Below are 20,059 nucleotides of genomic sequence, written 5' to 3'. Positions count from 1 at the left end.
CGTTGCAAATGAAAGATACGACGATAAGCAGAACAAATTACCACTCTCCATTTGTCTCTTAGAATCATTTCCAAAACCGTCGGCCCGTCCTGATTACAATAGGAGCCATCCAGTGACAACGCCACCCAGCCCGTGGGGGCTTTAGTCCATGGCATGGACGGTCGCTTCGGATTAGCTTCCTTAACAAATTCCCCTAAGATCATCGCTTACTATTATTCGATTTCATAAGCTTAGCGCACCTTCGTGGATCCACCAAATCATGGGCTCATTGGGTTGTAACAACAAAACTTTCTTTTGGTAAACATTTCAATCTGGGAATTATCTGCAGTTCTTTTCTTTGCATAATTGCATCATAAAGTCGTATAGATAGAACACATGGGTTTAGGTCTAGGACGTATAATCCGGGCAATGTTCAAACTTCAAATCACAGCAGTAACGGGGAAGGAAACCCATCCGTAAAAGGAGAGCCGCGGTGAACGCCACGCATCCCGGCCGTCCGACCAGAGAGACGGACGCCCGAGATCTCTCCGTCCCGGTAACGGCAGCGGCCCGGGCTCACCACCCCCTGCACGGCGTACGCTTCGGCGCTTCGCCTCCGCTTCGAGTTCGACACCGCGCGCACGCACGGCCGCTCTGTTTCCTCCTCCTCCGTTCCGTTACGCGGCCTCGTTGATCTCCTCGGAAGACTTGGACTTGTCTTCAATTCCTTCGCTTTCCCACCCGACTCCCCTGCCTCCTCCACCGCGTGCGTGCTGGTCGCAGCTCCGGGGGGAGACCAGACCAACCAGACGACCTCGCCCGCCCGCCGCCGGAGCCCGCCCGCTCGCTCGCCCCGCCTCACGGCCTCCTCCTGCCGGCCAGCGCCGGGCATTGGGATCTCGCGGCTCTCCCCCCAACCCTAGCCGCCGCCAGGGGACGGTCGCGTCGCGGCAGCAGGATCCAACGGTACGGTACTGGCTCCCCCGCTCTGCTCCCCCCTGTTCGCAGGTCGATTCCTCCTCGTGGGCTTCGGTTCGAGCTAGAAACGAGCCGGGGAAACGGTGGTGCTCGTTTGCTTCGGCTGGCGATGGAACCGCGGATTGTGCGGTGCTGCGTGCTGGAGGATTCTCTTATCCTAGCTACGCTACAAATTGATTGAATCCCTTGCCGCGCTATCGCGTGCTGCCGCCTCTTCTTCTTCTCTTCTTTGCCTTGGTGCGTGTTTAGCTGGTTTTGCGTGAGCAATCAAGGACATGCTTCTGCTATTGGGCGTCGAGAAACTGAGCGAGCGAGGGTAGCACGCGCGACATTGCTTTGCGGGAATCCTAGGTTGTTATTGCACCATTGATGAGATCGTGGCATTTGATTTGGTGATTCATTAATGCATCACGAAGATGGCTAGATAAAGCATCTAGCCTCTGCATTAGGTCGGGGCGTACCATGCACATATGGTAGTTGAAGTAAACAATTGTTTGTTCGTCATTTGCCTGGGCAGGCAGGCATGCTTATGTCGGTTTGATTATGATTATAGTTGCTGTTTATGAAATCGCTGGGTAGTTTCGGTAATGGTTCCCTAGGAACATTGCCAACTTCACGGATTTACAGTTCATTGTGGGTTTCCTTCTTCTTTTTGTTGTCGATGGAAATTGAAATCGCTGGGTAGTCACATGAATGGTTCCATACGAACATTGCCAACTTCACGGATTTACAATTCATTGTGGGTTTCCTTCTTGTTTTGTGTTGATGAAATCGCTGGGTAGTCACATAAATCATTCCCTACGAACATTGCCAACTTCACGGATTTACAATTCATCGTGGGTTTCCTTCTTGTTTTGTGTCGATGAAATCGCTGGGTAGTCACATAAATCGTTCCCTACGAACATTGCCAACTTCACGGATTTACAGTTCATCGCGGGTTTCCTTCTTTTTTTGTGGCATTGGCTCCCAAAACTGATTAACCTAAAACTTTTGTTGCATGGATACTTCCATGAATCTGGTATTCCCAAACGGCATATGTCTGGATGTTCCCTAACGACATATGTGGGAATAGAGGACTACTAGTTTTCCTTCTTTATCTTTTTAAAAATATGGGGTTACTTGGGGGTATTTTTGGCTAAATACATTCCAATAAGAGGCCATTTCAGGCCCAAAGCAAACTATCCCTTTGCCTCAAACCCTAGCCAAACATTGAGTTAGAGCATATCAGTTTGGAGCACGCCGCCGCCGCTGCCTGCAGCTGTCGCCGCCGCTCCACGGCTCCACCAGCTGTCGTTTGCCTCTTCTGGACACCTCCCACGCCGCTTCTTCCGGCGCTATTTCATAGGTAAGTTCTGCGGTGTCAAGCATTAAATTGTGTAATTCATAGTTACCAGATCCGCTCGTTATATGGTCGATCCCTGATCTCGATTGATAGATCTACATCAGGGTTCGAATTCGGAGCAATTCGTTCCCAAGTTGACTCCCGATTTGTGACCTTCATGGACCCAAGTCGGTCATTATGACAATAGTTCGTGCTGCTGCCATCACTGCCTGGATCTGCCGCTTCCTTTGCCGCTTTATAGTCCTGGTTCGGTCATTGTTCGAACACATCTATGACCGTCGCGTCGGTGCTTTCCTTGAGGAGAAGCAAAGGTAGTTGTCACGATGGGTAGGAGCAGCAGGGAGGCATCACGGTAGGAGCAGCATGGGCGACAGAGGTCTGCAAAGAGCTGGATGGAGGTGGAGCTGGCATGGTACATCAGAAGGGGGCAGAGGAGATGGGGGAAAATCAATGGAGCATGTGGCTGCGGGTTGAAGATAGCTCAATGCCTGAAAGCTGATGAGAGCGCTTGTTTGTGAGTACTTGTGATTTTTCGTAGCTGGTTCGGCCCAATCAACATGTGATAGGCATCTTTCTTCTCCATTTTACTCTGTCATGAAATCAATGGAAGTTTTCTTGGCGCTTGTGAGTCCATGTACTCCAGCTCCGATTTGCGGACCCAATCCTCAAGTCGTGAATCGTAGATGTATACCTTCTGATGCACTTGCTCTTTGGTCTTAAGACTAAACATGTGCAAATTCACCAGACGGACTCAAAGAAATCAGGGGAGTTGCTCTATTTGCAGGAACATCAAACACAACTCATATTGTAGTTGAGAAAAAACACATCTGAAGTAGAGTCAGCTGCATTTTTACAGGAACCAAACACAACCACATTATATCTACTCATGAGTCATGAACTCCTGCCGCTGTGGGTCTTCAACATGTCCGTATCAATCCTTAGTCCTGAATGAGGAGATCTGTATGCTCCATTTTCACTGCTAAAGTGCTAAACAACATCCAATTGGATCCTGGTGTGCTGTCTATGTAATTGGCTTTTCAGGTTCTTTGCTAGTTTCTATTGCATTGCTCTGTTTTTAAAGAATTATGGGCTTGCTATTTGTTAGTTGTTCTATAGTATGTTTGATACACAATTTGTTGATCTCTTTCCATTAGGGGTGAAGATGGATTTTTCTTTTAACTGAATGTCAATTTTTCTTTCTTTTTGTTATCTGCCACATGATAGATGATACTAAAATATTTGAGTTATTTATTAATCCCTCTGTCCCTACAAAAGGTCTTTTTGGCCTTCTCATGTTCTCCAAAAGACCTCAACAATTGATTGCAACCACAACACATTAGTAAAAGATGCTCCAAAATAATATCATGATTGTTGTTACACTATCTAGTACTTCTGTTTTCAAAGGTTTAATCTTATTATTTTATATTTTTTAACATGTGGTCAAAGTCGACTGCACGGCAAAAGGATTTCTATTTTAAGACTGGGAACTAGTGGGTTGTATCTACTACCTGACATATCTGAAGCACTGATCATACTCGCTCCTTTTGTTCAGTTTAGCTGTTGCTCTTTAACAGATAGCTTCCCTCCCTTCAAGTGGATTGTTTCAATTTCTTTCTATTATTAAATTGACCTGGAAGTCCCTTGATAAATGATCTACTAATTCTTTGGATATTGTATTCTTCTGTATAATCAGTGAGATACTTTCTTGAACATAAGGAAAGTTTGGTGGTAGCAGTCATTCTAAAGGTTTTTTGTATTCTGAACTCATTGTGTATAATGTGGACAGCTATATCTTTGGTTGCCTTTTAGATTCATATTGTATAGTTATGCATCAAAGATTCTTCCCCGAGTTAATTATTTCTGTATTTCTTTTTCTTATGGATTTCTTGCGGATCCCTCCTCTGTTGATTATGTGACATTTACTGTTGAATGCTGGATTTTGTGTTCTGAGTAGCTATTCTTCTTGCTGATAAAAAGTATACCATGTTATATTTCAGTTACTGGACATTGATTATGCTTGGTGGATGAGGATGCCACAATAAAGAGGGCGGGGGTTCGATAAGGTTCTTGTCTTGAAGCTATCCAGTGAGGGTTTAGAGTTGTTGCCTTTGAAGACTACAACCCATGCTAGTGAATAAATTGAAAAGGGAAGGTGGCTGGTGAACTTGAGTTAAGACATGTCCAAATCTACTCCTGTTAAAGCAAGCAAGAATTCTGAATTGAAGAAATCTACAGCCATCTTAACAATAGCAAATGGCCATGCTTGTAAGAAGGATGCAATTGGTGGAGAGCATCCTGTCCATGACATCAAGTCCACTGGTACTTGGATCTGTAGAAATTTGGCCTGTAAAGCTGTTGTAACAGCTGAAGATTCTTTCTGCAAGAGGTGCTCATGTTGTATTTGCCATCAGTTTGATGACAATAAAGATCCTAGTCTATGGTTGGTTTGTGCATCTGAAAATGACGACAAACAGTGCTGTGGTTCTTCTTGCCATATCGAGTGTGCCCTCCAACAAAAGCGGGTGGGATGCTTTGATCTTCAAAAAATTATTCATCTTGATGGGAGTTATTCATGTGCTTCATGTGGGAAGATATCTGGGATACTAGGGTAAGTACATGTTCATTTTATTCTGTAGATCTCGTTATCTTCATCATGCTTCTCATTTGCTTCTTGTCCTTGCTTCATTATTGCATCGTTAGTCCCTTGGACTAAAATGAAGTTACTTCGGAATATATAGCCATATTATTTTGAGTTAAATTATCTCATATCATAGTGCTGTTCAAAATAGCTAGTAGCTAATTTGGAATAGTTATATGCACTTGTTTCTTTGACAAGTCACAGGTCTTATTGTTAACCCATACATGATTTTCTCAGTTAGAAATCTGTGAAGGAAAAGGAAGCCAGATTTTCTGTATCATTATTTATAGTCAGCATGCACCGTTTTTCTTTGGGACGGTATTAACACATACCATTCAACTCAACTAATAATTGGGAACATGCCAGTTGTCTTTGCATTGGCCCTATGAGCTGGCTCTCCAGTATATGTAACATCCTTTTACTCCAGAAGCAATGGTCTCCTGTTAGTACAAATGATAAAATGATTGGGCTTGACAAATACCTGAAGCTGTCTTTTCATATGAAGCAAATCAATTAGAGCAGGAAATTTGGACGAGTTTAGTGGGATTAATACAAAGGGGTACATGACTTATATTATAACTCTAACACCCCCCCTCAAACTCATGGTGGATGAACAACACTGAGTTTGGAGAGATAAAAGCCATGTTGTGCTCTAGTCTGAGCCTTCGTCAGAAAATCCGCCAACTGTAACTCGGAAGGCACATACTGAAGAGCAATAACCTGATCCTGCACAGCAGTACGCACATAGAAAGCATCAACACCAATATGCTTGGTGAGCTCATGCTTCACAGGATCGCGTGCAATGCTGATAGCACCTGTACTGTCAGATAAAAGCAGAGTCGGTGTAGTGACAGAAACACCAAAATCCTGAAGTAACCACCGTAACCAAGTCACCTCTGCCATCAAAAGAGCCATTGCTCGCAACTCAGCCTCGGCACTCGAACGGGAAACTGCAAGCTGTTTCTTCGTCTTCCAGGCAATGAGAGAACCACCAAGAAAAACACAGTAAGCAGAAAGTGAACGGCGATCGGAAGGATCACTAGCCCACGTAGCATCCGAATAGGCCTGGAGCTGTAAAGAACTGGAGCGAGGAAAGAATAGACGGTGAGAGATCGTGCCTCGAAGATATCGAAGAACACGAAGGAGATGACTATAGTGAACCGAGGTGGGGGCAGAGACAAACTGACTCAGAATATGGACCGGATAAGAGATGTCCGGACGAGTGACAGCTAGATAGACAAGACTGCCAACAAGATGACGATAACGCGTCGGATCAGGGAGAGGATCACCATCAGTAGCACGGAGGTGAACATTGAGCTCCATAGGAGTCTCAACAACGCGCTCGTCAGTAAGAGCAGCACGAGCAAGAAGATCCTGAATATACTTTTCCTGGGAGATAAAAAAGCCATCAGAGGTAGAAGAGCCTTCAATCCCAAGAAAGTAGCGAAGAGGTCCAAGATCAGACATAAGAAACTGCTCACTAAGACGGGCCTTTACAAAGGCAATATACTCGGGGTCATCCCCCGTGATGATCATGTCATCAACATAAAGAAGAAGAAGAGTCCGTCCACGAGGAGAAAGGTGAATAAACAATGCTGGATCATGAGCACTGGCTAAAAAACCAGCAGCAGTGATCACAGAGGCAAAGCGCTCAAACCAGGCGCGGGGGGCTTGCTTAAGGCCATAGAGAGAGCGACGAAGACGACATACCATGCCATCAGGAACAGAATACCCAGGGGGTGGCTGCATATACACCTCCTCACGCAGCTCACCATTAAGAAAGGCATTCTTAACATCAAGCTGAGATATAGACCAGTGGCGTGCAGAGGCAACGGCAAGAAGTGTACGAACAGTGGTCATATGAGCCACCGGAGCAAAAGTCTCGTCATAATCACGACCATGCTCCTGCTGAAAACCACGAGCCACAAGACGAGCTTTGTGACGCTCAAGAGAACCATCGGAGCGAGTCTTGACCTTGTAGACCCACTTACAAGTGATCGGACGGACTCCAGAAGGAAGAGAAACAAGATCCCAGGTACCAGTGCGTTCAAGAGCAGCAATCTCCTCTGCCATCGCAAACTGCCATTCAGGATGAACAACAGCCTGACGGTAAGAAGTCGGCTCAAGAACAGCAGCACCAGCGGTGGGAAATCCAAAGCGATCAACAGGCGGACGAGGACGAGAACGCAAGCCATAAGTAGGCTGAGAGGAAGATGACGACCCATCCACAGAGGCATCAACTGGTCGTGGACGACGAGTGTAATGCTGAGGAAAAGATGGAATAATAGAAGGAGGAATCGGCAAGGTAGAATCAGGAGGTGGCGACGAAGAAGTCACCGGAGATGAAGGTGTAGAATCCGGTGACAGGCTGGGAGAGGAGACCGGGGAGGAAGTCACCGGAGATGAAGGTGGAGACCCTGGGGACACACGAGGCGAGGAGACCGGGGATGATGGTGGCTGCAAATCAACTAGATGTGGAGAAGGAGAGGAAGGGAAATGGAGAGGTACAGTCTCGGCGGGAGTAATAGGTGAGTCAGGAAAAGTGAGGAAAGAGATATCCTGCACTGAAAAAGTCGAGGAAGATGGGCGTGGGTAGAAGGGACGAGATTCGTCAAAAGTCACATCTCGAGAGATACGCATCCGACGACCAATAGGATCCCAACAACGATAGCCCTTATGCTCATCACTGTAGCCTAAGAAGACACACTCAACAGACTGAGCGGTCAGTTTGGTGCGTTCGCGAGGGGCAAGAAGAACATAGCAAACACAACCAAACAAGCGAAGCATCGAATAATCGGGAGAACGATCAAAAAGTCGCTCGAAAGGAACACCACCCTGTAGAGCAGCGGAAGGCTGTATATTGATAAGATAGGTGGATGTGGAGACGGCCTCAGCCCAAAAATGAGGCGAGAGAGAGGCAGCAATCATCAATGCACGAGCCGTCTCAAGAAGATGTCGATGCTTTCGCTCAGCCACACCATTCTGAGCATGAGCACCAGGACAAGAGAATTGAGAGAGAGTCCCGTGCTCAGCAAGAACACCACGCAACATCTTAGAGATATACTCGCCAGCGGAGTCAGCACGAAAAACACGAATGGGTGAAGAGAACTGAGTATGAACCATGGCAGCAAAACGCTTATAAATAGACAACACCTCAGAACGAGAAGTCATGAAATAAAGCCATGTGTAACGAGAGAAATCATCGATGAAAATAATATAGTATTTATGACCACCTTTCGAAGCGAAAGGGGCCGGACCCCATACATCAGAATGGACTAAATCGAAAGGACGCTTAGACACTGACTCACTATGTGAATATGGTAACTGAATCTGCTTGCCAAGATGACAACCCTGACACTCTAAAGAGACATCTCCTGAGACAGACCCCAGAAGGCCTCGACGAACTAAAGAAGACAACCGAGAACCACACAGATGACCAAGTCGATGATGCCACTGCTGGAAAGAACCAGTGACGGAGGCGACAGAAGCGGAAGAACTGGCGATGGTGGTGGCAGCAGAAGGAACATGAAGCCAGTCCAACTCCCAAAGACCCTGAGAATCACGGCGGCGAGGGCCAGCCCCAACCAGAGTGTGCGTGTGACGGTCCTGGATAGAACAAGAGTCAACGTCAAGGATGACGCGACAACCAGAATCCGTAAGTTGACCAGCAGAAAACAAATTCATGGTAAGTCGAGGAACATGAGCAACATCAGGAACAGAATAAGGAGTAGTAAGATTGCCTCTACTAGCAACAGAAAGTGGAGTACCATCAGCAGTGAAGACATGAATAGGAGAATCCAGTGATCGAAGAGAGGACAAAGTGGAAGAATGAGAAGACATATGAAAAGAAGCTCCAGAGTCCAGAACCCAGGGGGATGTACCTGACTGTGTAGAGGGTGATTGCTCAGTGCGGGAAGCATCAGTCATAGAACCGGCAGTACCTGTTGAGGAAGAACCTGAAGCCGCGAGCAGACGCTTAAGTCTCAAAATATCCCGCTCAGTCAAAGCAATGGCTGAAGCTGTCGAGGTAGATGACGAAGTCCCAGAAGATGATGATCGAGCCTTGCGCAGGTGTTTCTTCTTCGTGTAGCACTGAGACTCAAGATGACCATCATTGTTGCAATAGGCGCAATGTGGACGGGGGCGACCTGAGCCTCCAGAAGGAGTGGGCAAGAGCGGCGGAGCACTCGAGCGAGAAGGGGTCGGTGGAGCAAGTGGCGGAGGAGCACGAGTAGCAAGCACAGAGGGAACCGCCAGCAAACCAGCACCACGTAAACGAGTCTCCTCAGCACGAATCTCAGAAAGCGCCTCCATGAGAGAAATACGGCCACGAGCAAACAACTGAGCACGCCGGGGCTCAAACTCCTGACGGAGCCGAGACAAGAACTCATAGACGCGATGAAACTCCAAATTGGCCTGGACAGCCTGGCAACAGGGGCAGGTACGACACCCAGCACTACGAAGAGAATCAAGCTGGCGCCAGATAGCAGAACTCTGTGCATAGAAGTCATCAACAGTAGAGTCACCCTGCTGAAGAGCATGCTCCTGACGGATCACAGAGAGATATAAGGCATCACCAGAGGGCTGATAGCGCTCACGAAGACGGGTCCACATCTCAAAGACAGTAGAAAGACCCAGAAATTCAGAAGCAAACTGAGGCAGAACACTAGCAGTGAGAACAGCTGCAGCACGAGCATCATCATCAAGCCACTGGGTGTAAACAGATAGAGCACCATGATACGTCTGAAGAGCCTCCTCATAAGCCAAAATCCTCTCATCATAAGCACGATCAGCAGCCTCATCAGCAACCTTAGCCGCATCTTTGGCGGCCTGATTAGCATCCGTAGGAAGAACCGATGGAGTTGGCGGAGTAGGGGCCACCGGAGGAACCGGACGTGGCGGACAGCAGACCTCGCCAGAAAGAACACCCCAAAGACGGATGCCACGCATGTGAATGCGCATGAAGCCAGTAAACTCGGTGTAGTTAGTACCATCAAAGATCACCGGACAGCGAGGAACAGCAACATAGCCCGATGCAGCAGACATTTTTTTTTTGGAACCGACGAGAGCACCAGCGACAGCAGAATCAGGCGCGAGATACTGAAGGAGCGGGCGACCTAATCAGGCGGGCCGGCCCGGGCGACCGGATCGGGTGGGCCGGCGCGGGCGACCTGATCGAGCCGACGCTGGCGAAGAGCAGCAGCTGGCGACGGGATCCGCTAAGTGGCGGCGCCGGCAAGGGAAGTGGATCGAGGCGACCCGATCTGGAGGGCACGACCCAATCCTGACAGGCAGATGGATCGGGGCAGCAGCGGCCAGCAGAGAATCAGGTGCGGACGAACACAGATGAGCAGCAGCAGTCGGCCGGAGAGAGGAGCAGCGACAATCGACGCCGAAATTGGATCGAAGAGCACGAGTTCGCGCGTGCGAAAAAAAGGCCTAGGCTCTAATACCATGTTAGGAATAAGCAACTTAGATTCCCATGAGGCCATAGGCCAATATATATATACATGTACAGGTGTGGAACATATGCAGGAAACCCCTCATACAACGGGATTAATACAAAGGGGTACATGACTTATATTATAACTCTAACAAGTGTTACTTTCTACAATTTCACCACAAATTCTACTTCGTACCAATACATGCATGTAATAATTAAATATATTAGTTTTGTTTTGTTTGAAATAACTGTCATGTTTTATTTTTCTTAGCATCAATTTGCAGCTAGTATTCACTTGTGACATTATTGAAAATTTGAAATGCTTGTTATGTTCCATGATTATTGATCAATTTGTAAAGTTGACATGAATGCTACTGCCTGGCAGTTATTGGAAAAGGCAATTAGTGATTGCAAAGCAGGCTCGCCGAGTTGATATACTCTGCCACCGCATCTATGTGAGTTATCAGTTGTTGGAGGGTACGAGCTGTCATACAGAATTGCATAACATTATTCAAGATGCAAAAGCAAAACTTGAATGTGAGGTCGGTCCACTTGATGGAATGTCGGCAAAGATGGCACGTGGTATCGTAAGCAGGTTATCTGGTGGTAGTAATATACTGAAACTTTGCTCTCTAGCGATTCAAAAAGTTGATGAGTTGTTGAGTTCTCCATCTCCAGGCTTGCATGTTCGAGGTAATGACCTTCCTTGAATAAATACAAGGTTCTAGACTGCCATAATAATTGTCATGGTGATTCTGCATAATTGTCATGGTTCTATACTTGTTTGTTTTGCAGGTTCATTACCAGCTGCGTGCAGATTCAAATTCGAAGATATTACATCGTCTTCCCTTGTTATCATCCTAAAAGAAACTAAATTAGCATCACCGGACACCATCAAAGGTTATAAGCTATGGTACTGGAAGAGCAGAGAGCAACCAAGCATGGATGAACCTGTTATTTTGTCAAGAGATGAAAGAAAAATACTTGTTTATAACCTCGCCACATGCACAGAATATTCCTTCAGAATCATATCATTCTCAGATGCTGATGCGACCATTGGGCATTCCGAGTCTAAATGTTATACTGCGAGCAAGGAGGTATTTGTCAAATCTGTGACCCAGAAGGCCACGGGAATATGCCCGCAGACGCAGACAACGGATAGGAGCCAGGCTTGTATGTCCACTGGATTTAGGATCCGAGATGCTGGGAAGATCTTGCGGCGAGCTTGGGCTGAAGAAGGCTGTTTTGAGGATATGTACGAAGGTTCATGTGACATAAGTGCCACAGAAGCAGACCAGGCAGAGAACAGTGAACAGGGTCATATGTTATCTGGTGCATGTCGCAAACTTCAGTTCAATGCATTTTCTGTCCCTGACCTAAATGCACCCATGCCCATGGACATAGACTCTTCCCCTGAGAAGAGCTATGATTTAAATAACAGACTTTTTAGGTCAAATGACAGTGGTGGCTCAGAGGCTTGCGAGGCAGTCAGGAGCGCGGAGCCGGCTGCTGTTGAATCTCGGCCAGGAGGCAAGGCAAAGCAGCCCAATGGTGCTCAGAATGAAAGCTGTGAGCAGGATGGAGTTTCAGCCATCTGCCGCCAAAAGCAACTTCTGAAAAGGCCTAGAGTTCTGGATGAGGACTATGAGTACTGTGTGAAGGTGATACGGTGGCTGGAGTGTGACGGGCACATAGAGACTGATTTCAGATTGAAGTTTTTGACTTGGCTGAGTCTAAGATCGACTGAGAATGAGCATAGGGTTGTGAACACATTCATCAAAACACTAATCAAAGAACCAAGCAGTCTGGCTGAGCAGCTTGTTGATTCTTTCGGAGAGATGATAAACTGCAAGAGACCAAAAGTAGGTTTCGGCAGTGAGCTATGGCATTTGGACAAACAATAACAATTCAAGAGTTCGCTAACTCATTGGTATTCTATAATTTTTCCGATCAAGGGCAGTGAATTCCGGTTGCTTCTGTCGCCCAAAATGAGAATGAGGGGGTTAGGTTCATAAACTTGATAATCACCGCACCGACCCAGCTATCAGATTATTACCATACCTTATAAGTTCAGATCAGAACGTGCACAATTTTCTTGAGTGTCATCATTTCGACCATTACCATACCTTATAAGTTCAGATCGGAACATGCACAATTTTCTTGGGAGTCGTCATTTCGAGCCTATGGGATTAGGATATTTGATTTACTTAGAAATTCCTATCTTCTTGATTCTACTTAGGAAAATCATTTTAGGCGGAAAATAGATTGCATTGAAAGATTCCTGTTCCACCTGTAAGTAGTGGAAACAATTTTATATTCTCATTGGTTTAGTACTCTATATTCTGTCCGAGCCCTGGAAAAAAATCTTATATGATGTCATGTATGGCTTACATGTGCTTGGGACCTCTTTTTCAGTATGGATGATTTTTTGGTACTAGATGTTGGCTAGGATATATTTGGCTGGTATAAATGTTTGGTACTACCTGTTTTTTAGTTTACTAGAACAATGTTCGTGCGTGGCAACGGAATATAAATATTCTAGTAGGTTAGCTTATGATTTACATTGTGTAAATAAATGTTCATCAAATTCTGACCATGAATTACTTTGTATTTTGATTAGAAGTTTGGTAAGTAAAGTAAAATGGAATTGGTTTAGAATGTAAGTAAATTAAGGTGATTGATTATCTGGACGAAGGGGTGGTGGGAAGAAAGGTGAATGAAACCTTACGTTCTTTTTCAAGTAGTAGAGATTACGCCCGCGTGTATCCCTAAATCGATAATTTGACCAACATAATTTGGGTTATATATTACAAAAATTATTCCATTAGAAAATTCAGATGTTCTACTTTCTGTATAACTTTTGTGATACACTATATTTCATATTACATTGGTAAAATTGACAATCTAGGGATATGTGGAAGACCTATAAACAAAGAAGGATGGGCCATACTCCCCAAACCCTAGCCTGGCGCTTGGTGTGATGCCGTTTCCGGATATCGGGGGTTCTGGTGATAATAGTTGGTTCAGCAGGGGCTTCCTCCTCCAGCTTCACGGTTGCAAAATCCTCTAGCCATTTTCGCAAAATCATCATGTGCAACAGTTTGCTTCACGGTTGCAGTGCTCGTAAAGGTAGGTGGTATATGTCAGAGAATCTTTGCCATCAAATAGGGCATGTAGAAAGTCACGTGCAATATGGAAGTAGTGATTGAAGTCACGTGCAGTATGGTACTTCCTCCGTTTCTAAATATAAGTTTTTTTAAAAATTTCAATAAGGGACTACATGCGAAGCAAAATGAATGAATCTACACTCTAAAATATGTCTATATACATTCATATATAGTTCATAGTGGAATCTTTAAAAAGACTTATATTTAGGAACAGAGGGAGTAGCACTCATCGAAAATCACAGCCACAACACCTGAGGATCTGCCACCATACCTCAGTTAGCTCCAGATTATTAGAGTTTATGACTACTCGGTTGCAACCAGCCAATATGTGCGAGCTGGAGCCCGAACTTCATGGCTAGAGCTTGTGTTGATAGGACGTCGATACAACTATCAAGTAGACGCTCAGGATTGCGCCTGTGGCTCCTCGGAGCAAGTCGTGATCAAATGCCGCATCGACATCTAGCTTGGTGTAGCCACTCGGAGGTTTGAGCCATCCTCCTTTCTTTGCCATAGCCTTCGGGGAATAGGCAACCATGTAGTTTGACACAAGAACTACACAAGAACTCGAATGGCTCGATCCGTGTCTGCCCTTGGTGCACTAGTTCATGTCTTCCCCACTATCAGGCACCAACGGCAAACAGCCCGCGGCTGTTTCCCAGCCCGAGCACAGCACAGGCTTGAGTAGATAGGTGGAGAAGGAACTGCGGAGCAGCCTCACCCGCTCGGTCACCAGCACATGCCCTAGAAATCAATCAATTCTTCAACTCTTACCAGCCTCCAAATTTTCTTTGCCTTGCGACGCTGCAGGAGAGCTGTGACGCACGTCTTCCTGTCCCTGCCCACAAGCCGGGCATTCTAATTAGAACTGCCAGGATTTTTTTTTCAAATAATAAGATCGTGTAACGATTTATGAAATATGGTGGCTCAGACATGCTCAACACACGTCCTGGTTTATTAGCCCCCCTCATAGTTAGGGTCATATTTTAACCAGGATTTTCGCTAATAAAATATAAGTTATACATAGCAAAAATAACATCATCAGAAACTATGTTCAAATACGAATCCGAATGACATAATTCTTTATGACATGTATTAACAATTTATTAGTTAAATCTATGGTCAAAATTTGGCACAAAATACGGAGGGGACCAATAAGCCAGGATGGAAAACAAAATGGCCATTTGCGTTATGGTGAGCATCCCAATGGATGAATGAATAAATGTATATGCCTCGAGGGGGCACAACAAGTAGGGCCTTCAAATATTCCTATGTGCAAGCCTTTTTGTTCACGGCAAACCCGTTCTTACGAATGATCTCATAACAAGAGATTCAGATGTGTAGAACCACCAGACCCCTTCGACCTATCAAACTGCCGAAACACTTTCAGCCAAGGACAACATTCAACAACACCATGACCTCCTGCTATTATGGTCACGCGGCTGCTGGCAACTGGCAGACTGCTTCGGCCTTCGGGGATGCGCCAACTACATATTTGGAGACGCAATTCAAACAATTATTTATGAGCACCCAACCCAGCATGATGTCAGGTGGAATCAAGCGGCACCGTCTGCAGCACCGAGACGGATGCTCCCACGAAAAACAAGCCCAACGAACTCTCCTGCAGAAATGTGACAACATATGATGCAGGCTTGACTGTTCTTTTTCAATTTGTCAGTCACTGTCCCAGTCCTCGTCGGTATTCTTCTTCGTTTGGCTGGTTCTGCCACCACGCATCCAGTTGTCGCCGGTATCCTCCTCCTCGCTGCTGCTCTTGTAATTAGGAAAATTCACGTTCGGGGCACTCGAGCTCGTCTCTTCCTTGTAATCTGCTCCCCACACCTCATCATCTTCACTGTCTGACACATCATCCTCACTGTCCTCAGAAACACTAACTGCATTCTTTGGGGTCCGGCTGGGACTTCTGGAGGCCCCAGGCATATAATTCTGCCTGTGACTGGAACTACTCCTCTCATGTCGCATGCTGTCAAATCGCCGAGGATGTTCATCAGGTACATGCCTCTCCTTGTCGAATCCAACCATACTATCCCTGCCATCATCAATGTCCCAGTCCTCGCCTGACGCCTCGGTATCATCATCCAACCTGCTCGAACCTGATGTTCTTCGGTTGTTTTTGTTCTCTCTCCTGTGTCTTCCCTGGCTTCTATCCTCAGCATCTGAGTTATCATAGCTTCTCCCGAAACCCCTGCGCTCACCCACATCCTCACCTGACGCCTCTATCTCACTGTCATCATCCCATCTCCTTGTATCTGTTGCCCATTTATTGTTGTCGTTATCTCTCCTGTATCTTCCCTGGGTTCTATCATCGGCATCTGAGTTGTCATAGCTTCTATTGAAACCCCTCCGCTCACCCATCATCTCTTCTCTGTAGCGATACTGCAGCCTTGAAGTTTCTTCTTTCTCTGCTGCCTCCTCTTCCTCCCATTGCTTCTCTGCTGCATTCTCTATTTCTGCAATGAAGTTGTCAAGCTCCTCCTGGTCGCTATCCTCAGCTGGCTCAACATCTGCTTCTTTTAATTCCGTAGTCCCAGCAGTAGGTTGTTTATCCCCATGGAAGACATAGGGAGTACCTTGCTGCTCGTCTATGGCTCGAAAGAATGCCGAGGCAACTCGCTGGATGCTGGCCATGGCAACTGGGTCCTCTGGGTTAATACCTTTGCGACGAAGTTGTGTCTCTATTTTCTTGATATTCAGTTTCTGTGACTCAAGAGCCTGCTCATATCTAGCCTTGAATAAAGCCTGCAATAAGGATAAGGATAGCAAACTCCATTATCCATAGCACAAAGCCAACAATATACCCAAAATTAACAGAAAATGGACATAGCCCAAAACATTAAAAATCAATATTAAATTCTGGTTGAACTATCAACTGAAAAGGTCAGAGCAATCGATATTAGTTTCAAAGTTCCATACATATAGGGTGTATTCCCTCCGTTCCGAATTACTTGTCTTAGATTTGTCTAGATACGGAGGTACCTAGCACTAAAATGAGTCTAGATACATCCGTATCTAGACAAATTCAAGACAAGTAATTCGGAACGGAGGGAGTATGATCCAAAGCTAAATGAGAAGCTAAATGAGAGCTACAAACATTTTTAACTGCAAGGGACTGACCTTCCGTTTGGTAAGCGTGTTAAAAGGTATGAGGTTCTTTGGTTGACGGTAGTTCCTTCCACGAAACATGATAATTGTTTTGGTATTGTGAATGTTAACCACTATACCACCACTCAATCTTGTCAGCATTGATGCCATTTCCTTAATTTTTTCCTTTGGGAAATTGTCACAGCAAACTTGCACTGTCTCATGGAATTTCCAGTGCATGTGCATGTTTTGAACAACACCTCCAAAGACTCCACGAACTCCAACAGGGACATAGTTTTTATTTCTGAATCCAATCTTCTTGTAAGCCTGTAGCTGCTCAGCTGTTAACAGCTCTGGATCATGACGAGGAGCTGGTAGGTCTGGTAGCTCATACTTCTTGAGCTTTTGTAGAAGTAAAGCAACTTTTTTCTTGGCCTGCATAAAATTAACCAGATAACTAGGTAAGCCAGTGAATTCGCTATTATAAATTACCATCTGACTAAAATAAAATGATTAAAATCAAGACTATAACACAAGTTGAGTAAAGAGAAATATGCGAAATAACATATATTTTACTTAGCCAGATCCTGAGAGAAGGAATGGATGATGAGGTGAGTAATACCCAATTCAGATAGGATTTTGTGCAGATCAAGCACAAAAAAGGGGAAAGGTGTGGAAATCTGATTTCCTGATAGATCTAGAAAATGTAATTTCTTTTCATTATGTGCTTCAATGCAGCAACTAGATAATTGTTTTCTTTAAATACGGAGAATAATACGTTTATGACCAAAATTTCATTAAGAATGTAAGCATTATATAAGTTATGATGTGACTTCTTTTTCATCGGGAGCAGGAATGCCCCAATAGACTTATAATATCACTACATCAGGTCTAGTGTATCGATGTCAGATATTTATATGAGAACCAAACTGTATAGAATAATTGGCATAAGCAATAAGTCATTTTAGCCCTTTTACTTGTGAAAACATACAGGCGGTGGTAACCATTTATGTGCAGACATCAGGAGTGACATGGGAAGCCACAGGACTTAATTTTCTAGCGGAGTTAGCTGATGTGTTTTGATGAGAGCTAACCTTTATTATCTATATCAAAATTTCTAGTTTACAGGCATATAGTTAGATTTGACAATCATTTACAGGCGGTGGTAACCATATGTGCATACATCAAGAGTGACATGGGAAGCCACAGGACTTAAATTTCTAGCGGAGTTAGCTGATGTGTTCTGATGAGAGCTAGCCTTTATTATCTATATCAAAATTTCTAGTTTACAGGCATATAGTTGGATTTGACAATCGCAAGATAGCGACTTAATTCTTTCAGTTCAACAAAGTCCCTGAAAACATAATCTTGACTGTCAAAGTCAAGTCCCAACAACCTAATGATACCATCTTCCTTCTTTGATTCATTAATACTCCCTCCGTCCGGAATTACTTGTCGCGAAAATGAATGTATCTAGAACTAAAATACGTCTAGATACATCCATTTCCCCGACAAGTATTTCTGAACGGAGGGAGTACATCTGAACAAATTTCACAATGCAAATGCTTTTCTCACCCTTTCGTTTAGCATTGATAATGACAAAACATCTTCAACCCCTTTCAAAAAGCCACACATTGAGCAAATATCACCATAAATTACAGCAGTTCAAAACAGCATATCTTGTTCCATGATAGAAAAGGAGAGGGATCACAGCGAGATGGCGCAAGCACCATGGCCAGAGCATTTCGCCGGCGCCGAAGGGGGGCAGGGGGGAGGAGGAAATGGCGCTTCACTTACCCTCCGCATGCTGTGGATGAGCCTCTCGTCCTCGGTCATGAGCTTCTTTCGGAGCTTGACCGCGCGGCGCAGCTCCCTCTGCGTGCGGCCGGTCTCCCTCCCCATCCGCTTCTCCACCTTGCTCCGCATTCCTCCCCTTGCTCGTCGACATCAACCGCCGGCATACCCCACCGCCGTCCGTGCTCGCCGGCACTAACGCGGCTGATATTGAGGCCGCAGCCGCCTCGCCCCCTCGCCCCCTCGCCGCGAAGTCCTCGGAGCTAATCGACGGGGCGCACCTCCGGTGGAGCGACGAAGAGGTTGCCTTCGGGAGGTTCCGGCGGAGGCTTCTCAGAGCCCACATGGCTCGGTCGACCGCGTCGCCTGGCCACCGGTGGTTCTGGAAGGCGGCGGCGGCGGCAGCGAGGTAGGCGGAATGGGGGAGGGTTTAGCAGGCGGCGCGGGCGGTAAACCCTGGGCTGGTCTCCGGCTGCAGCTGCAGGAGCTTTTACCATCCGTTGGATGTGCTGCTGTCCACGTGGAGGAGCGTCCACCGTCAGCCTACCAGTTGGTTGTAAGAATATAGCATTACACTGTAGTCCTCCAAAATTATCACGATTACGTGTTTGACCGTCAAACTATTTTTCCTTAAAAGAACACCCAAAGGGAAACTTATTTTATAATTATGAAAAATATAGAATACAATGAAAGACAACAAGGCATAAAATGACCGGTAAAAATAAAATTACGTCAAAAATTACTTTCTTTGTATTGCACAAAAACAAACTTGAAAATGCACTGAACTAGCAGTAAGAGAAAAGGATTGCTATACTCCCTCTATTCCTAGATATAAAGCTTTTAGAGATTTCAATGTGGATTATATAAAGCAAAATGAGTGAATCTACATTCTAAAATGCATTTATCTACATTAATATGTAGTCCGTATTGAAATTTTTTAAAGGTCTTATATGTTTAAAAACAAAGGAAGTACTGGATTCTGAAGACCGCAATAGTCACTCACGATCAGAAACGGGATCTAACAACAATTGAAACAGGGCCGACCCTGAGAGAGGGCGGGAGGGGGGACGCCCCGGGCCCTCAAAATTCTGGGCCCACACAAATAAGTTGCAGCTCATTTAGCCATAGGCCAAGGAGCCACGTGCATAGAGTGCTACTAGCAGACATGCGACTCGGCGGCAGTCAGCACATATATACACGCAGCCTATGAGTCAAGAGTTGAAAACAGAGAACTTTATGCCTCACATTACGCAAACTGTCGGGGATCCGCATGGAAGCGTCCCCGATTGGACCGGCCCATTTACTTTTTTTGGTTTATTTTTCATTTATATTTCCTTTTTTCTTCAATTTATTTTTTTGAAAAATCATTTTTTAATGTTAAAAAATTTAAAATCTGTTTGAATTTTTTAAAATGTTCATGTTTCTGAAAATGTTTGGAAAATTCAAAAGTGTTTGCAATTTTAAAAATTGTTCCTGAATTTAAAATGTGTTTATAAAAATGTGCGTGTTTTTGAAAATTATTTAGGGATAACAAAGAATGTTCAGATTTTCAAAAAGTGTTCCCATTCTTCAAAATTATTCACGGGTTCAAAAAATGTACGCATTTTCAAAATTTGTTC

General features: G+C 45.2%; 2 protein-coding genes across 2 annotated transcripts; one reads left to right on the top strand and one right to left on the bottom strand.

The window, feature by feature from the left end:
• Window positions 1-886: 886 nt before the first annotated feature.
• On the top strand, window positions 887-12,794 carry LOC125548972 (VIN3-like protein 1). The gene is made up of 4 exons (XM_048712481.1): window positions 887-945; window positions 4,297-4,907; window positions 10,766-11,073; window positions 11,176-12,794. The coding sequence occupies exons 2-4, from the start codon at window positions 4,477-4,479 to the stop codon at window positions 12,282-12,284; spliced, it is 1,848 nt and encodes a 615-aa protein (XP_048568438.1). The 5' UTR covers window positions 887-945; window positions 4,297-4,476; the 3' UTR covers window positions 12,285-12,794.
• Window positions 12,795-13,703: 909 nt separating this feature from the next.
• LOC125548984 (CRM-domain containing factor CFM9, mitochondrial) lies at window positions 13,704-18,922 on the bottom strand. The gene is given in 4 exon segments (XM_048712489.1): window positions 13,704-16,304; window positions 16,680-17,081; window positions 18,444-18,573; window positions 18,575-18,922. Coding segments are annotated over 4 exon segments (1,830 nt in total). The 5' UTR covers window positions 18,787-18,922; the 3' UTR covers window positions 13,704-15,218.
• Window positions 18,923-20,059: the final 1,137 nt, after the last annotated feature.

Source organism: Triticum urartu, chromosome 1, assembly GCF_003073215.2.
Source record: "Triticum urartu cultivar G1812 chromosome 1, Tu2.1, whole genome shotgun sequence".
NCBI classification, from domain to species: Eukaryota; Viridiplantae; Streptophyta; class Magnoliopsida; order Poales; family Poaceae; genus Triticum; species Triticum urartu.
Note: the sequence above shows the minus strand (reverse complement) of the source record. Positions and strands in the feature narration are given on the sequence as shown.

Bases quoted from the DNA above. Each gene is read 5' to 3' on its own strand.
- LOC125548972 (XM_048712481.1), top strand. From the start codon at position 4,477: ATGTCCAAATCTACTCCTGTTAAAGCAAGCAAGAATTCTGAATTGAAG. The intron at 4,908-10,765 runs GTAAGTACATGT...ACTGCCTGGCAG, and splicing joins AAGATATCTGGGATACTAGG to TTATTGGAAAAGGCAATTAG. The intron at 11,074-11,175 runs GTAATGACCTTC...TTTGTTTTGCAG, and splicing joins TCCAGGCTTGCATGTTCGAG to GTTCATTACCAGCTGCGTGC.